Here is a 19,471-nt window from a genome sequence, read left to right on the forward strand (position 1 = left end):
GGCCACGGAAGCAGCAGGCAAGTGCGTTCAGCTCCATTTTTGTGAGTGACAGGCATGTGTGCCTGCCACTTGTGCAAATGTAGCTGCGTGCTCGCCTGCCACTTGCACAGAACCATCCCCTCTCCCATCAGTCCGCAAAGCCAGAAAGGTTGGAGACCACGGTCTTAAAGAGATGATCTTTATGTTATAAGACTGGTGTCTGAGCATTTCTTTTCAAACATAATGGTCATTATATGACTGATAATTATGGTCTTGATTTTAGCAGATCATTTCATTGGATTTTGATAATGGTCCTAATTCATTTTAATTGTTTTCGTTGAAAGTTTGGTACCTTTTTTTGGGGGGGTGTCTAAACAGACAAGGTATATAAGGTATTGAAGGGTGCTCCACAAGAGTCAGTATTAGCGCTGTTCAGTAATAGTAAATGCTCTTTAATATTTAATAATATTATTTAATATTAAAATATTACATACAATATTTAAATAGAATACTACTGAATATTTAAATTATTTGGAAGGGTCAATGTTGATGTGTAGCTGAGTATCAGTTTCTGGTGATGATTCAAATTTTTGTTACCAAAGTTTGTAACTGCATCATACAGCTTTGTTCAGTGACTTTTCAAAGTTACAGTGGTGCTGAATGAGTGGTACTTATCGTTTGTTCTTGGAGATATTGCTGTTGCAGCGACCCCATGGTCATTTGATCAAAATTTGAGCACTCAGCAGTCACAGCTGCCTAGTGCACTTCAGCTGCCCCCCCTCCTGCCTTTCTGCCCCCCCCATCTCTACCCTTATACCCATCCTGCCCTCTGCCACCTTGCCTTCTATCTCCCCCAGTAGACTTTCACCATCTTCCTCCTCCTGCTGCTGGAATGGCTCGCTACCTATCCCTTTGCAAAGGTCTTGTGCTGCCAGCAGCTGTCTTGCAAAGGGCCAGCCCAGTGGCACCTTGTGAGCAGGAGGAAGCAGATAGTGATAGTTGGTAGGGGGCAACTGAGGGTAAGTTGGCAGAGCGCAGGGTAACCAAAAGGACAAGGTGGGGGGGAGGGAAGATAGGGGGGTAGCAGCTGAAGCAGAGGCAGGAATGATATGGCAGGAGAAGCATGAAGCTTTTGCCTAATGAGGGGAAAGTCTTGGCTTAAGAACCCGCAACTGGGACTGCTGAAATTGCCCTCGTTAAGTGGCGTGGTAACGTAATATTTCACTTAACCTTAGGTGACGCTTAGACAATGCTTAATGGTGGAAAATCCTGCCCCAGATAGGGTCATTAAGCAAAAGAACATTTGAAATGCAGAACTACTGTTTTGAACTTATATTGAATAAGAGAAATAGCCTGAAACTGAATCCAGGCAAATCAGAAATTATGCTGATAAGCACTTACAAGAACTAGATTGACTGAGTTTCTTTTTTTTTCTATTTGAATAGATGCAGAATATTGGAATTTTTTATGAGTCAGAATGATTAGCTAATTTTTTACCAATTGTATGTAACATTTAGAGTCTCTGCAATCTTGGGCAGAGCCAATATGCTAATCCGATTTACAAAAAAAAAAGATTCTTGTAGTATTCTTAAAGAGCCTTGGTGGAGCAGTGGGCTAATGCCTCCTTAAGTAACACCAGCTGCCTGCAATTAGTGCAGGTTCGCATCCCACCAGGCTCAAGGTTGACTCAGCCTTCCATCCTTCCGAGGTAGGTAAAATGAGGACCCAGATTGTTGGGGGCAATAAGCTGACTTTGTAATAATGCCGCTTGGGGTGTGTGTGAAAGCCCTAACAAGCAGGCATATACATAGAATGAAGGCTACTGCTAAGCTTGTAAGCCGCCCTGAGTCTTCGGAGAAGGGCGGGATATAAATGTAATAAAAATAAATAAAAATAAATAAAATGTAAGGCTGCGCTTGAAGCTGTCTAAAAGAGATAAATAAGCTGGATGGTAGCTCTGTACTAACTTCATTCTCTTTCACTCCTCTAGCCTCCTTGAAATTTTTCAGTGGAGGCCAGGATGCTGTGTAAGCTCTTTACAACATTCATTTTTCCAGCTAGAATTTTTCTTTCATCTAGTCCTGCATTACTTTACTTCCTGCCAAGTTATTACTTTAGTAATCAGCACTTCATTATCTACCTTTTCCACTCTTGATAAGAAGAGTATAAATCCTTAATCCTCCTTTCAACTGTAACCATCACTTTACTAAAATAAAGAATTGCATTCAACGTGAAAAAATGTGGACAAACCTCTCAAAACATAATAATAAAGTTGGAAGGGACTTTTGAGGTCATCTAGTCCAACCCCCTGCCCAGGCAGGAAACCCTATACCATTTCGGACAAATGGCTGTCCAGTCTCTTCTTAAAAACGTCCGGTGTTGTAGCATTCACAGCTTCTGGAGGCAGGTTGTTCCACTGGTTAATTGTTCTAACTGTCAGGAAGTTTCTCCTTAGTTCTAGGTTGCTTCTCTCCTTGATTAGTTTCCATCCATTGCTTGTCTTGCTTTCAGGTGCTTTGGAGAATAGCTTGACTCCCTCTTCTTTGTGGCAGCCCCTGAGATATTGGAACACTGCTATCATGTCCCCCCTCGTCCTTCTCTTCATTAAACTAGACATACCCAATTCTAGCAGCCGTTCCTTATATGTTTTAGTCTCCAATCCCCTAATCATCTTTGTTGCTCTTCTCTGTACTCTTTTCTAGAGTCTCAACATCTTTTTTACATTGTGGTGACCAAAACTGGATGCAGTATTCCAAGTGTGGCCTTACCAATGCATTGTAAAGTGGTATTAATACTTCACGTGATCTTGATTCTATTTCTCTGTTAATGCAGCCTAGCACTGTGTTGGCTTTTTTGGCAGCTGCAGCACACTGCTGGCTCATATTTAAGTGATTGTCCACTAGGACTCTGAGATCCCTCTCACAATTACTACTATTGACCTATACCTGTACATTTGGTTTTTCTTGCCTAAATGTAGAACCTTACTTTTTTCATCACTGAATGTCATTTTGTTAGATAGCGCCCAGTGTTCAAGTCTGTCCAGATCCTCCTGTATCTTAAGCCTATCTTCTGGAGTGTTGGCTATCCCTGCCAGCTTGGTGTTGTCTGCAAATTTGATGAGTTTCCCATTTATCCCTTCGTCCAAATCATTGATGAAGATGTTGAAGAGCACTGGGCCCAGAACAGAGCCCTGGGGCACCCCACTACATACCTCCCTCCATGTAGATGCAGTTCCATTGAGGACCACACGCTGAGTACAGCTGGTCAGCCAGCTACGAATCCATCTGGTGGTGATTCTGTCTAACCCACATTTTTCTATCTTATCAAGTAGAAGGTTGTAATCTACTTTATCAAATGCCTTACTGAAGTCCAAGTATTTATTTATTTATTTATTTATTTATTTTATTACATTTATATACCGCCCTTTCCCTGAGGACTCAGGGCGGTTTACAGGGAATTAAAAAACCAGCAATACAAAAGTTAAAACCAATTTAAAAAAAGATTAAACTAACCCTGTGCCATTAAAACCCCGATTAAAATAAATTACTCCTCAGCCTGGCCTGAGAGCTCGAAGAGCCAGGTCTTCAGGCCCCATCGGAATGACCGGAGGTCAGGGGCAGTCCTCAGCTCCACTGGCAGCTGGTTCCAGAGGGCAGGCGCCCCCACTGAGAAGGCCCTATCCCTGGGTATCACCCGCCGGCAATCTCTTACCGGTGGGACCCTGAGCAGACCCTCCCTGTGGGAGCGCACTGGGCGAAGGGCATTTGATGCCGGCAGCAGGTGTTCCCTCAAATACCCCGGACCCAGGCCATGTAGGGCTTTATAGGTAATAACCAGCACCTTGAATTTCACCCGGAGGGCAACCGGAAGCCAATGCAGCTCGCGGAGTAGAGGTGTTACATGGGAGTATCGGGAGACCCCCATTACAACTCGCGCGGCCGCATTCTGCACCAGTTGAAGCCTCCGAGTGGTCTTCAAGGGCAGCCCCATGTAGAGAGCGTTACAGTAGTCCAAACGGGAGGTCACGAGCGCATGAGTAACTGTGCGTAGGGCATCTCGGTCCAGATAGGGACGCAACTGGCGCACCAGGCGAACCTGTGCAAAAGCCCCCCTGGTCACGGCTCCTATGTGGTCTTCAAAATTGAGTCGTGAATCCAGGAGGACGCCCAAGTTGCGAGCCCTATCAACGGGGGGTAACACCTCACCCCCCATCGTTAGAGGTGGAATAGTCTGGTTAGCCCGAGATGCCGATACGCACAGCCACTCAGTCTTGGTGGGATTGAGACGAAGCCTGTTTCTCCCCATCCAGACCTGAACCGCCTCCAGGCACCGGGACATCACGGCGAGGGCATCACTGGGTTGGTTCGGGGTGGAAAGAAAAAGTTGGGTATCATCAGCGTACTGATGATACCCCACCCCGAAACCACGAATGATCTCGCCCAGCGGCTTCATATAGATGTTGAACAGGAGAGGCGAGAGAACCGACCCCTGAGGGACTCCACAAATGAGAGGCCTCGGGGCAGATCTCTGCCCTCCCGTCAACACCGACTGCGAGCGGCCCTGGAGGTAGGAGGAGAACCACCGTAAAACGGTGCCTCCCACTCCCAACCCCCTGAGACGCCGCAGCAGGATACCATGGTTGATGGTATCGAAAGCCGCTGAGAGATCTAATAGGACCAGGACAGAGGAGCAACCCCTGTCCCTTGCCCTCCAGAGATCATTCACCAGCGCGACCAATGCCGTCTCCGTGCTGTGTCCGGGTCTGAAACCCGATTGGTACGGGTCCAGATAATCAGTTTCCTCCAGGAACAGAGGAAGCTGATGCGCCACCACACTCTCAACAACCTTCGCCAAAAAGCGAAGGTTGGAGACTGGACGATAGTTATTTAAAACAGCCGGGTCCAAAGCAGGCTTCTTGAGGAGGGGTCTCACCACCGCCTCCTTCAAGGCGGCAGGGAAGACACCCTCCTTCAAAGAAGCAGTTATTACTGCATGGAACCAGCCTCGTGTTCCCTCCCGAGCCGCATAAGCTAGCCAGGAGGGGCACGGATCCAACAAACAGGTGGTGGTGCTCAGTCTCCCCATGATCCTGTCCACATCATCAGGGGAAACAGGGTCGAACTCAGTCCAGATAACGTGCTCAAGACCGCCCGATTCCTCCACATCAGACTCTGCCCAGTCAGAGTCCAGACCGGTCTGGATCTGAGCGATTTTGTCCGCCAGATGATGACTAAACTCCTCGGCTCGTCCCCGCAAGGGATCCTCTCTCACCTCCTGGTTAAGGAGGGAGCGAGTCACCCTAAACAGGGCGGCCGGGCGATTATCTGTGGACGCGATAAGGGCAGCAAAGTAGTTAGACTTCGCCGTCCTTATCGCCGCAAGATAAGACCTTATAAAGGTTCTTAACTGCAATCGGTCGGATTCGGATCAGCTGGATCTCCAACCGCTCTCTAGACCTCGTCTCCGACGCTTCATCTCCCGGAGCTCCACAGAGAACCATGGGGCCCAACGGGATCTGCGCCGGGTCAGAGGTCGCATGGGTACAACGCAGTCAAGTGCCCTGGCGGCAGCCGTTTCCCAGGCATCCACCAGAGCATCGACTGGGCTGTGGGTAAGGGTGATGGGTATAGGCCCAAGCGCCCTCTGAAACCGATCCGGGTCCATTAGGCGCCTGGGGCGGAACCACCTGGTCGGTTCTGCCGCCCAGCGGCGGGGGGTGGCATAACGGAAAACCAGCCTCAGGAGGTAGTGATCTGACCATGACAGAGGGGTGATGGACGGGGAACCCCCTCCCAGATCATCCAACCATTGTCCAGATAGGAACACCAGGTCGAGAGTATGATCCCCCACATGAGTCGGGCCCTCAATAACTTGGGTCAGGCCCATGGCCGTCATGGAGGCCATGAACTCCCGAGCTAACTCCGACGACCCTCCCAGTGACGGCAGGTTGAAGTCACCCAGGACTATAAGCCTGGGGAATTCCACCGCCAACCCTGAGAGAGTGTCGAGCAGCTCGGGCAGGGCTGTTGCCACACAGCCGGGCGCCAGGTATGTAAGCAACAAGCCCAACTGAGCCCGAGGACCACATCTCAAGAGGAGGGATTCACTCCCGGCCATCTGGACAATGGTGGCCTCCCGGGGACACAGAGTCTCCCGAATAACCACTGCCACCCCGCCACCCCTGCCCTGAGCCCGTGGCTGGTGCAGCACCCGGAAACCTGGAGGGCATAACTCGGTAAGAGGCACCCCTCCCTCCGAACCCAACCAAGTTTCCGTGATGCACGCTAGATCCGCACATTCCTCCTCGATCAGATCATGAATGAGGGGAGCTTTGTTAACTACGGATCTAGCATTAAAATAGACCAACCTGAGCTCAGGGACCTGATCACCCTCATCCCCGGGTAAGAGGGTGCTAACCGGAGGGTCGGAGCGCGCCACCGCTCGGAGATAGCGGGGGCGCGATCCCGGGTGTTGATATGGCCCTCCGCGCGAGCACCTGCTGCCATTCCCTATCGCCGTGGGGATTTGAAGCCCCACCCCCACATTCCCAGAACCAGCAGCCACCTCCCCCGACCCCATCCCGTCAGGACCCCTAACAGGTCCAGACTGAGTGCCGGTTAAAGATTCCCTCCCTACCCCCCTATCCCTCCCCCTCCCTAACCTTTTAAAATAACTGGCTAAAAATTTTATCAGGGGCCTCTTAGCACGTCTCAACTCGAGGCCCCTATCTAAGCCCAGCCACCTCTCGGAGTCCCAACACTTGGGCTCGTCATTAAGGGGAGTATGGAAACAGGCGGTAGGTCGCGCCCAGGAGGCAGGAACCCCCCTGAGGGCATACAGATCAGCTTCGGAGTAACGGAGGTAAACCATACAGCGCTAGAATAGTCTCATAGGGCAGATGTTATAAATATGTCCAAAGGGTAGCTCAATGATATTATATAGATGGAAAAAGAAGTAAATTATATCTGCAGCATTTCTCTGATCCACTAATTTTGTCACTTGGTCAAAGAATGCAATAAGATTTATCTGGCATGATCTGTTTTTGACAAACCCACGTTGGCTTTTAGTAATGACATTAATTAGTCTCTCTGAGTACAATGATACTGTGCATGCAATCTGCATATTTACAATATATTTATATATTTATATTCATTTCTTGATGCAAATGTTTACTAAGTAGGTTTCAGGTTGTGTAGTCATCTTCTAATACGCAAAATTTCAGCTTGAAAATGCATTGAAAATTTTTGTCTATTAGTTAATTTAACTTTTGGGGAAAATGAAGTATATAAGTTTTACCTAATAATATTTCCCCAAAATTTACTATCTTCTAAGCATTCATTAAAACCTGATCTATTTTGGGGCATATTAAATTGTTTTGAAGGAGTAAATCTGATTTCTAAGAATTCAGGGGACAGATTTCCCCCCCCCGAACATCATTATTAAAATGGATTTAAAAATATAAATAATAAAATTGCCTAAGTTTTCAATTTCTGTACCAAGTACAAAAATAGGAATTGATGGGATGGAAGCTGGACATCAAATTTACAGGTAGTCCTTGACCTGTGACTGTAATGAGCCTGCCCATTCTGTTGCAAATTGTGATGGCTATTAAGTGAAGCACCCACATGATCGCTCCAATGAATGACTCCCATCCCTCTTTCCAATGCAGTCGTTAAGTGGAGCAGGGGTGCCTCGGGGGGAGGAGGCAGCTTCATTTCTCCCCCTGGCTTCTAGTGTGCCTAGGCTACAAAAGAAGACTAAAAACTATTGGGGGGAAGAGGGAGCAAAGCTGAAGCAAATTAAGTGAACAGTCAGTGATAAGCCTGGATGAGGAGGAATGTATGGTACCTGGTGGAGTGGGAAGCAGGCCCAAAGTCTACAGGGACCCGGCTGGGGGTGTGGGAAATAGATGGAGTCTTACAGCAGTAGCTCTGCAGTCAGTTGTAAGGGTGAATGACCACGGGGGCGCTTCAGCAGCCTTAACTTTGAAACTAGGTCAGAAGTAAACTGGGTCAAGCAGTCGCTAAGTGACCGTCATAAGTCAAGGACTACCTGTCATAGGTTTTATTAGTATAGCCAGTGGTCAAAGATACTGTAAATAATAATCTCAGGAGTTACTAGGCATTTTGCATTTATATATAAAACAGATTTCTATAACTGCATAGGATGAGGGCCACACTTCATCTTTGAATGAGGAATTACAAAGCACATTCCAAATAGAATGGAAAGTAATTTTTTCTTCAGTTTGAGTTTAGCTCCTAGTGGCTTCATGAATATGTTTGTGTAGTTTTTCCTGGAAATATTATGCAAGTGATTTGCTATTCCTTCTTTGGGGATTTTTAAAAATAATTCCTAGACTAGTCCTTAATTCTGTTATTTCTTCCTGGTCTTCTATTTAATCAGCATCCAAATGGAAAAACAAGTTGCCAGAATATGCATGGCTATTAAAAATATAAACATAAATAAATTGGTGTTAATTGCATCAAGTTAAATAGCATGTGCTATTATTGAAGTTCTCTGAACTTATACATACACACAAAGATATGCACACGCTTACACATATGTACCTTATTTAGGCCAATAAAATGAATGAATATGGGAACAAACTAATTAGCAAGGAAGATTCATTTATTTTTTTTTATTCACTGTTCATAGTTCATTTCTGAATTAAGCTTTCCTCCAGTCATCTCATATGTCCCTGCTATGAATGGAATATTTGTATACACGTGCATACTTCCTGACCGTCATGAAGCAACTGATTCAGTCCTTGGAATAAGGAAATTACTTAGCCGTATTCTTTTTCCAAAATACTCTGTTGCTCATTCATAGCTGAATACCTACTGTTTTAGAATTAGGGTATTACCCACATTTTAATATATTTCATTTAGGTGCATTCTCTGCTTTCTATTTTATTTCCTCTTTTTAGAGAAAAGTAAGAAAATATTTTGTCTATTGTATTCAAGTAACATTCTCAAATGGAATGTTAGTCACCTAATATATATATAAGTAATTGCCATCAGGCATACTGGTGAAACTATTGCCTACTATCCTTTCTGTAGCCACCTAAAAGCATATTCATTTTTTTAAAAAAAATCAAATGGACCTTAGAGACCATCTAACTCCTAGTCAGTACAGGATCCACTAGACTAGAACAACTATGACAGATATCCATCCATTCAGTCTCTCTTTGAAGACCTTCAGCAAGGGAGAACTTACAATGTCATACAATAGCCTGTTCCACTTGATATCTAACCTGTACCTTCTCCTTTGTAATTTTGACTTCATAAATTGAAGTAAGTTTAGGGGAAGTGCCTATCTGGGGTATCAAAGTAAATACTACTCTTTGTATTGTGAGACAGCCCTTTATATATGACTGCTGTCAGCCATCTTTTCTATAAGATAAACATATCTAGATCTTTTAACCATTCCATATAGCAGGGGTCTCCAACCTCCAGGCTGCAGCCCGTTGGGAACCGAGCTTCTCAAGGGGCAGATGACCACACAAAGTTTCATTTGCGCACATGTGGGATTAAGTTATGTGCATGAACCCATACCTTCTCCCCTGCCACCCTTGCCACTGCCGATCCATGGAGCCGGAAAGGTTGGGGACCGCTGCCTTATAGGATTTAGTTTCCAGACCTCTCAGCCTCTTACTTCAAATTATCATTGTCATTTATGAAGTATGGTGCTCAGAGCTGGAGACAGTACTCCACAAGCGAGGCCTGGTCACAGTCACAGTTACTTTCCATGATCTGGATTCTGTATTCCTGGGGATGCATCTCAAGATAGGATTTGCCTTTTTAGCAGTTGCATTACACTGCTAACTCACATTTGATTTGTGGTCATGTAAGCCAAGCCTTACCCATCTTATAATTGTGCCTTATAGTTTTCCTGTACATTTTTTTATCAGAATTTTGCATTTTATCAGTTAAATTGTTCATTTCAGCCTACTGCTCAAGTCTATCTTGATTGTTTTGAATCTGTCTTTTATGTAAACGTTAGCCACCCTTCCCAATTGTCTGCAAACTTTATAAATATATTTTTTATGTTAAACAGTGTATGGTCTAAAATAGAGGCCCGGGGCATTTTTTCCCCAATATTTCTTTTCAAGCTGAAGTTAGAACCATTTATGAGCACTCTTTGAATACAGTTATTTAATCAACTCTTGAGTCTTAACAGTAGTATGTATCATCTAGGCCAGGGGTAGGCAACCTCGGCTCTTTTATGACTCATGGACTTCAACTCCCAGAATTCCTGAGTCAGCTCTAGGTCATGTTATACAATAATTTTAATGCAAATATAATGAGGTGTTCTATCAAAAGCTTTACTGAAATCCAGACACACCATGTCTACATCATTCTTCTGACCTACTAAGTTTATCACTTTCACAGATAAAAATTAGATTAGTTAGGCACAGTTTCTTTATAACAAACCCATTCTAACTACTACTACTTGTAGCACAGCTAATCCAAGTCTTTATAAACATACTGTTTGATCATCATTTTACAAATCTTGTCCAGCATAAATATCAAGCTGACAAGTCTGTAGTTTCCTTTCTCTTCTTTCTTCCCTTTTGTGAAGATTGGGATGACATTTGCCTTCTGTCAGACTTCTGTGACCTCATGAGTACCACAGGAGTTCTCAAAGATCACTAAAAGTGTTCCTATGATTGCTTCTTTTAGTTCCTTCTGTACCCTGAGACATAGCGATTAGGACCTTGATCTGAACATTTGTTCAGCAACTGTTCAAATTTACAATAGTGCTGAATTAGTGGCAGGTCTGTTACGCGTCTCTTTGCCCATCCTAAAACATTTTTGTTCTCTCAGTGGAAGAATGACCAAGTAGGGCATTATTTCTGTTTTGAAAAAAGATATGCATAAAATAGGAGTTCAGAAGTTTTGTCTTCTCGTCATCACCCATTATCAATTCATACTGTTTTCTCACGCTGAACCTACAATCCTCTCTGACTTTCCTTTTATTTTTAAGGTACTCTTTTTATTTTTTTGTGTCTCTTGCAAACTCAGCTCACTTTGAACTTTAATATTTCACTTTCATTCCTTTTTCCACAGTGATAAATTGAGTGTGCTTTACATTTAGTACATTAAATTAAGGGGCTTATCTATTTATTACAGCATATTTATTGGTTCTGAATTATTTTGAAAATGAATTCAGACATACTACTTGTCTATATGGAAATGCATGCTGTATACTAAAATTTGGATTGGAAACTTCTCATTACTGAATATTGTGATATTGTCTTAAATGTTATTGTCTGAAGTAAAGTCATTCAAGAGTTTATTTTATTTATTTATTTAAAACATTTACAGTATATAGCTGTCCATCTTTCAGCCAACTCTGGGCTGAAAGTAAGCAGATCTGCTCTGTACTTTGTACTTAAATAGGGAATTACTTGAAGTTCCAAGACATTTTTACAATATATAAAAACTGCAATGATAAATTATTTAGGTGGGAAGTAATGTTCTGTTTTAAAAATAATTCATGGTATGTTTCTTGGAGCAAATGAAATCAAATGTTTATTCTCTATTTGCTTCAGGTCCTGGGGTAGCCCAGAATGGCTGCAGTGTCATATGATCAGTTGTTAAAACAAGTAGAGGCATTAAAAATGGAGAACTCAAATCTTCGACAAGAACTGGAAGATAATTCAAACCATCTTACAAAACTGGAAACTGAAGCATCTAATATGAAGGTATGGAAATAATTTTACTTTAAAAGCACTTTGGGATTGTGCTTCGGATTGCATAGTTCTGTGATTTTTCCCATAATGCAATGGATATTGAGCTTTGTCCTTTTAAATAATTGATTTTCCCTTTAAAATCTCTGTTGTATCACACCTCTTGTATTTGTGTGTGTGTCTCTCAGTGTGTGTGCATTTATATTCTCTCAACTGTTTAAGGTAATATCCATATACAATTTCTTAAATAAAATAATTGGCAATTCTGCCCTATTAATGGTGTGAGCTGCTTCTTCATGTGCTTTGTATCTTTAGGTTGAGATCAATTCCTTGTAAAATCTTCACTTTAGGAAAACATGTTCTAAGCCAGGGGTCTTCAAACCTGGCCCTTTTATGCTGGCTGAGGAATTCTGGGAGTTGAAGTCCACAAGTCATAAAAGGGCCAAGTTTGAAGACTCCTGTCCTAAGGTTTCAATTTCATCAGAGACAACAGGGGCATCTTCTGTGTGTAAAGGTTGTCTGGTTATATCTTCAGTGTGTTATTGCACTGAGAAAGGCATTGAAGTTTACTTCAGGGAAGACCCAGAATTATTTGGAATTGAATAATTTGTATATAGGTACTGTTCGTGTTGCAGCTTCTATGTTTTAACATTTATATCTAATCTCCCTTTGAGGATTATACTTTTAGTATTATATATCTATCCCAGCATCCAGCTAGGGGTGAAGCAGCCTCAATGGGCTCCTGAATTTCTCTCTATAAATTACTCCACACATTATTTTAAACCCCAGTTTGGTAGGACTGTATGAAGCCTCATTGGCTTTTTCTTTTTTTAACTTTTCAGACCTTGAAGCTCAAAATCTTAGATTTATCATTTAATAATGAAGGAATTCTAGGGAATAAAGCGTAAGGTTAAATAACCCCATAATGTGGCATTTTTGTAAATAAGCAAGAATCAGCAAAGCACCATGAGTACCTTACCAAGCATTGTTATGTTTTACCGATAGATGAGAATATTTTAAACTGTGGTGTCCTTGGTCCTCTCTGACCTTGGTTGTTTTCTTGCACATGTTTCATTATCAAACTAAGTTAACATCATCAGTGCTAATAGGAGCTCTTGTTTTATATACTAGTGCAGGGGTAGGCAACCTTGACTTTTTTATGACTCGTGGACTGCTGGCTCAGGAATTCTGGGAGTTGAAGTCCACGAGTTATAAAAGAGCCAAGGTTGCCTACCCCTGTACTAATGGTTTGCTCTGTCAGTATTGGAGGGAGTAGTCTTGGTGATTCCTTGGACTGTTGTTTATTGTTAATTAAACAAGTTAGCAGTAAATAGTCCAAGAAACCTTGCTTCCTCGGTTTTAAGTACTTGTTTAATAGGACCCTTCTAATTTTAAATACACAGAAATAAGAATTGAGCAATTGATGTAAGGACCAATTACAACTGCACTATTATCTCCATCCCTCCCTACTTTATTCTGAAGTTGAAAAGGAGGGAGAAGGTGGTTTGGTAGATGCATGACAAACATACCCCAAATTTCTTAGTCATGTAGTATTGAACCCATAAGCTTCCTTTCATTCTTTGCTCTGTAATAAGAAAAGGTTAGGTTTTTTAAATCACTACTCAGTACTGTAGTGATTTTCTGAATTTTTATTTCTCTTCTACAAGAGTTGCAGTATGTCACCTCTTGAACAGCTGCTCACTAGTGGTGATCAGAAGATTTCTATTACATATTAACCAATTAATTAATATTGGTGCAGAGTATTCTTGGGGAATTGGGGAAGAAATGGTTCTATCATTCTTCTACTCAATTGACCAGGTGTTCAGCATCAGGAATGAGAAATCAGATTTGAAATATGTCCTTTGGACTTTAAATCTGGTGATCATATGCACAACAAGAGAACACAGTGGATATATAAAAATGTATGTCAATATGCTACAGAAAGGAAGAAACCACTGTTGATTGGTAGCTGCATCTTCTGCATACAAAACAGAATTTAGAATTTTATGAATTCATATTTTAAAATATGTTTAAAAGCATCAAAAAGATTATGCTCAGTGCCTTCAACCATCCTATAACATAATCAAGATGTCAATTATAAGAAAGGTTTGGTGAATGAAGTTGAATAGCTGGCCATCTTGAAGTCATGTTATCATATGTTAACATAGACTTGAAGAAGAGATATGTCCATGTCATAAAATAAAACAACAAAAAATTATCTCTGCTGAATAATGAAATATGAAGTTAAGATCCAAACTATAACTCCAAATATAAGCACTATCTGCTTTTTCTATTATATTTTATTTAGCAATTGAGTATAATAATTTTAATTTTAAGACATTAATAGGATTTCATAATATTTTTATTGTAATGCACATGAATTGATCTTTTTTCATTCTAAAAGCACAGTTCTTTTTCTAATGTACATATTGCATGCTGTAAAAAGTATTAAGACATCATATATACATTCCTTGAAAAATTATCAATCTGTACTAAAAATAAATAATAGCTATTGGGAATTAAAGATGTGCAGCATTTTTTATTATTTAATTTCTCATTCTAAATAAAATAATTCTGTACATGTTCTTACCTAATTCAAAAGATGTGTTTGAAAGTGGGTGCACTATAAAACAGTAACTTTTATATTTCATTCTTGCTTAATTTTTTAAATGCTGTTCCTTATATTTCAGGAGGTATTGAAGCAATTGCAAGGAAGTATTGAAGATGAGGCAATGGCTTCATCTGGTCAGATTGATTTGCTGGAACGTCTTAAAGGTAAACGTGGGAGAAAGCTACACTAGTTAGCAAAGCAAATATTTTCCATGAATTCTTTCTGTGAGATCAGACAGGGTGAATGAACACTGTGAGCCAAAGATATATTCTGCCCCCCCCCGCCACAAAAAAAATGTTTCTCAAATTATCACGCAAATATGAAAACACTGGCAATTTAACTTTCATACTTATAAAGTTTATATGTTTAGATATAGTAATATTTAGTACTGAATAAATTTCCATTCTGGCAGCTTGAAAACATGTATTCCTTTTGTGAGATTCCTAATAAAATATTATTTAGTAGAAGAGAAAAGAGCTGAATAAATCTAATCCAATTGACACTAATTTTAATTTAGTAGGAAAATTTTCTGTCTTTATGAAGTATTAGAAGATTTGTTGCCTACTTTTATCTCTTTATCTGGAAGAAAAATTCAAACTACTGACAAACTGGGGCAAGTAGATAAATTGATATATCTTGTTGGAATATTTCCTAAAGACAGAGAAATAGCTGGAGAAATTTTAAGAGATACAAATACTAGTAAAAATGTAGTAGTAATAGTATTTTTACAGTGTTCTTGTGTGATTTCTGTTTCAATAATCTGTCAAAGCTTATGCATTAAAAACAATTGCAAAGAAGGGTAGTGGTAGTGTGAAGACAGATGACTTTATGTGAGGAATGAATGCTTGTTAAGAAATGAATATGTGAATGCAATAGAAATGGGTACCTAGAAAGAAATAATGAAAGAAGAAAAGAGAAGGGAAAGAATGGTTCTGAATTGAAAAAATGTGTGTTCAAATTACAGAATGGTTGAGAGAAAGGTGACTATTGAAGTGTTTAAAGAAAAAAGGCAGTGTATGAACCAGCCAGTGCACAGACATGGTAGAAGGATAGTTTTCAAGGACAGGAAGGCATGGACAGATAAGGGAGAATGCTGGGGCAAACTAGATTAAGCAGTATACCTTTTATTTTCTCTTACTGATTGCCTTGAGGTTTTGGGGTTTTTTTTGTTTATTTCTTACAGGTGGTTCTCAATGTATGACTTGTCATTTGGCGACTGTTCAAAGTTACAGCAGACCCCAAAAACTACTTACAACCCAGTCCCAAAGTTATAGATGCCGGAGCTCCCCCACAGCCATTCACCCTTACAGCCAGCCACATGCACACTGCAGTGCCCCCCCTCTCTATCTCCCCTGGTCCTTGCAGACCCTGGGCCCACACCCTCCTCATTTATCTTTCAAAGATCTGCAAAGCTTGGGTTAAGGAAGGAGAACAGGCCATTCCATTGCTGGGCCATGTGATACAATCCTTGTAGAGACTGCCATTTTCCGAGTAACTGCATTGAATTGTGGCCACCCAAAAAATGGCGGCTGTTTCCAGGATCATGTTGTGCTGCCCAGCAACGGAGCAGCTTTCTTTGCTTCCCTAACACAAGTTCTACAGCGTTCCACAGCTGCATTCTGCATTGAACTGTGGCCATTCAGAAAATGTTGCCATTTCTGGGATTGTGCCACGCTGCCCAGCAATGGAGTGACCTGCCCTCCTTCCCTAACCTAAGCTCCAGAGATCTTTGAAAGGCAAGTGTTCAATGGCTCATGCGGGGTGAGGAAGAGAAAGTGGGTCCCAGTGGATGGGAAGCAGGCCCAAGGCCTGCAGGGACCCCAGTGAGCAAGAAGCAGAGCACAGGATGCCCTGGGAGTGGGGAGGCCTTGGGAGATCTTGGGCAGGGCCTGTGCTAGCCTCCTAGGGCCTTCCCCTAAGGTCCCCCTGCTCTGATTAACGACCCATGCATTTGTTTAACAATCACATCAGGAGAGCAAAAATGAGGGGTTGTAAGTGATGAGATCATGTGGGTTCTTGACTTAATGGCTGTCACAACTTCCTACCACAGTGGGCATGCTCCATTATGTTAGTGAGTCAAGAACAACCTATATTCCTTTTCTGCCTTTTGAATAACATTGCTTACCTGAACAGGGAATGGTATAATAGAAAAAAAAATCATACAAGACTTTTTTTCTTTTTTTTCCTGTTCAGAACTGAATTTGGATAGCAATAACTTCCCTGGAGTGAAGCTAAGGCCAAAGATATCCATGCGTTCATACGGAAGCAGAGAAGGATCAGTTTCCAGTCGATCAGGTGAATGCAGCCCTGTTCCCATGGGATCATTTCCCAGAAGAGGTTTTATGAATGGAAGTAGAGAAAGCACTGGTTATCTAGAAGAACTAGAGAAAGAGAGGTAATTTTTAATCAATCTGATTTATATCAATCTGAAACTTTCAATTAGTTGTACCCCTTCCTTCCTTCCTTCCTTCCTTCCTTCCTTCCTTCCTTCCTTCCTTCCTTCCTTCCCTCCCTCCCTCCCTCCCTCCCTCCCTCCCTCCCTCCCCACACAACAATACTTATTGCGTGCATGGCATGTTGAAGAAATCTTATTTATAATTTCCCCAAGTCTGAAAATGTATGTTTCAAGTTATGTTAGTGAAGCTTCTTGCATAGAGTTCATCTAAGTTGGATGCTGTGAATTAGATGTGGAGCTAATTTTGCTTTCACATATTGTGCTTTTACGCCAGTGATGGCAAATCTATGACAACCCTACGGTGTCTGAAAATTGAGGAAGCATTCTTGCACAATTTTCTGAATTTCCAGAAGCCCTGCAATAGCAGGGCCCTCTGGAACGATTCTGGAGTCTGAAAGAAAGGAAATCTGGAGGGCTTTGTCAGGGGGCTGGGGGTAGCGCGGAGTATGACACACCAGCAGAGACAACTTAGGCATTTTCTGAATTTTTGACATGCTGAATAAATATGAATTTTATGTATTGTTGAAATTCTGAGCAGCTGTGAAACATTATCTTCCACTTGAAAAATAACAAGTTATTAAACTGTAGATAAAAAGACAGTATGAAAATATAAAATTTAAGATAGCCCTTTTCTAATTTTTAAATTAGTATTCCCTAACCACATATTGATATTGTTAAGTAACAACAAATTAGAATGTATCAATCCAAATAAATCTACAACACTATCAAGATTAACATCAAATCAAGATGAGGTAAGATTCAATTAAGATGAGAATGGAGTAAGCATAAGCGATAGAATATTGAATTTGGATTGGGGTGAGGGTACATTTAAATTTGTACTCTGCACCATGAACCTCATTGGCTCATCTTAGAGAAGTTCATGGATGATTATGGAAATCAAAAATGATTCACTTATATAACTATTACCTGTCATATATTGGTTAATGTAGAGTAATAAATGATACAATCCTCGTTTCTTCATCTCTAGATCTCTCTTGCTTGCTGAGCTTGAAAAGGAAGAAAAGGAAAAAGACTGGTATTATGCTCAGCTTCAGAATTTGACTAAAAGGATAGATAGTCTTCCTCTTACTGAAAATGTAAGTGGTAACAACTGTACACATATAATAAGTATTATTTAAATTAAAATGTACCAGTTGAGATACGACATTATTTCAGATATTTTAAGGACAAGATTAAAGTCTACAGAAATACATTGGGAATATTTTTTAACAGTCTTCAGAGCCTTGGTGGAGCAGTGGGCTAATGCCTCCTTAAGTAATACCTGCTGCCTGCAATTAGTGCAGGTTCGCATCCCACCAGGCTCAAGGTTGACTCAGCCTTCCATCCTTCCGAGGTAGGTAAAATGAGGACCCAGATTGTTGGGGGCAATTAAGCTGACTTTGTAATAATGCCGCTTGGGGTGTGTGTGAAAGCCCTAATAAGCAGGCATATACATAGAATGAAGGCCACTGCTAAGCTTGTAAGCCGCCCTGAGTCTTCGGAGAAGGGCGGGATATAAATGGAATTAAAATAAATAAAATAAAAATAAAATACGTTTATAGATTTTTCTCAGTCTTTCTGTGTATATCTAGGTATGTCATATTGGGAAAAGGACATTAATTAGCTTTAACCTTTATAAACATTGGATTCCCATACTTAAATTTCTTTAGTTTATTATGGGATATTAGCATTATTCTTCATTGGAAGTATTGTATTTCATGTGTTTTTTAGTTTTCATTGCAGACTGACATGAATAGAAGGCAATTGGAATATGAGGCAAGACAGATCAGAGCTGCCATGGAAGAACAACTTGGTACATGTCAGGACATGGAGAAGAGAGCACAGGTAATCTCTTCTGCACATCAGTTCAGTAACAATTTAGCAACAATTCAAAGGTGTACCTGCCTGAGAAAGTGCCTTTGTTTTCAAATGATATATTTAATAATTGTGCAGTAAAATTAACAACTGTGGTTCAAAAAAAAACAACAGAACAGAAACAGTGGTATTAAATACAGTAGAATACTGACATAGCATGAGGTGACTGCTCAATTTCGCTCAAAGAAAAGTAAAATAAGTTGCTTATTTTTCTTCTTACATAATCTTTCTCTGCTTAGTACTTTTGTCTGTCTGTTCCCTGCAATTCCTTTTCTCACTCTTCTTACCAAAGAGAGATAAGCCAGCAGATATAAGATCTCTCTTATATGTACAGGTAAGAGAGATCAAGGAGCCACTGGATTTCTTAGTTTAAAGGTTTATTTTCTTTCATACTGACAGGATTGACCAAAACAATGAGTCTATGGAATCTATAGTCAGAATGAACCTGAGATCTTCTCTTTTGAGGAAAGGTTAAGTCTCAAAAAGGATCCTGAATTTTATCAGCCTGTATATAAAAAGGTGTGTTTAGAGTTGAGATCAGTTTTTAAGGCATTATAGACCAGAATGTAGAATAGCAGTATAGCATAATGTTGTATTCAACTTCTATATTAATAACATGGTAAAATGGTTAAATAAATCAAATTACCACCCCAAAAAAATAGGTGATCGAGGCAGATGATGCTGTGATCCTCTCCAAGACACCTGTAGGACTCAAAACAGCCTTGCGAGCCCTCGTCCAGTATTGTAATTACAGTAAACTAGACATAAATTACCAGAAAACCAAGGTTATGGCCTTTGCGAAAAGGCCAAAACTCTTTTCATGGTATCTTAATGGCCATATTATAGAACGAGTAACCAC

The 19,471-nt window shown here is 41.1% G+C and overlaps 1 protein-coding gene across 5 annotated transcripts in view; it reads left to right on the top strand.

Annotated features, from left to right (window-relative positions):
• The window catches only part of APC (APC regulator of WNT signaling pathway), a 79,978-nt gene that overhangs the window by 15,079 nt on the left and 45,428 nt on the right, over positions 1–19,471 (top strand). For 4 of the 5 annotated variants that reach the window (XM_081320273.1, XM_081320272.1, XM_081320274.1 and 1 more), the window contains 5 exons: positions 11,534–11,686; positions 14,362–14,446; positions 16,476–16,677; positions 17,726–17,834; positions 18,469–18,582. In XM_081320273.1, coding sequence (XP_081176399.1) covers positions 11,552–11,686; positions 14,362–14,446; positions 16,476–16,677; positions 17,726–17,834; positions 18,469–18,582 — 645 coding nt within the window. In that variant the 5' untranslated portion in view covers positions 11,534–11,551. The remainder of the gene's footprint in view (positions 1–11,533; positions 11,687–14,361; positions 14,447–16,475; positions 16,678–17,725; positions 17,835–18,468; positions 18,583–19,471) is intronic. The other variant, XM_081320276.1, reaches the window with a different exon arrangement.

This window comes from Vipera berus (genome assembly GCF_964194415.1).
Source record: "Vipera berus genome assembly, chromosome: 2".
In the NCBI taxonomy this organism is placed as follows: Eukaryota; Metazoa; Chordata; class Lepidosauria; order Squamata; family Viperidae; genus Vipera; species Vipera berus.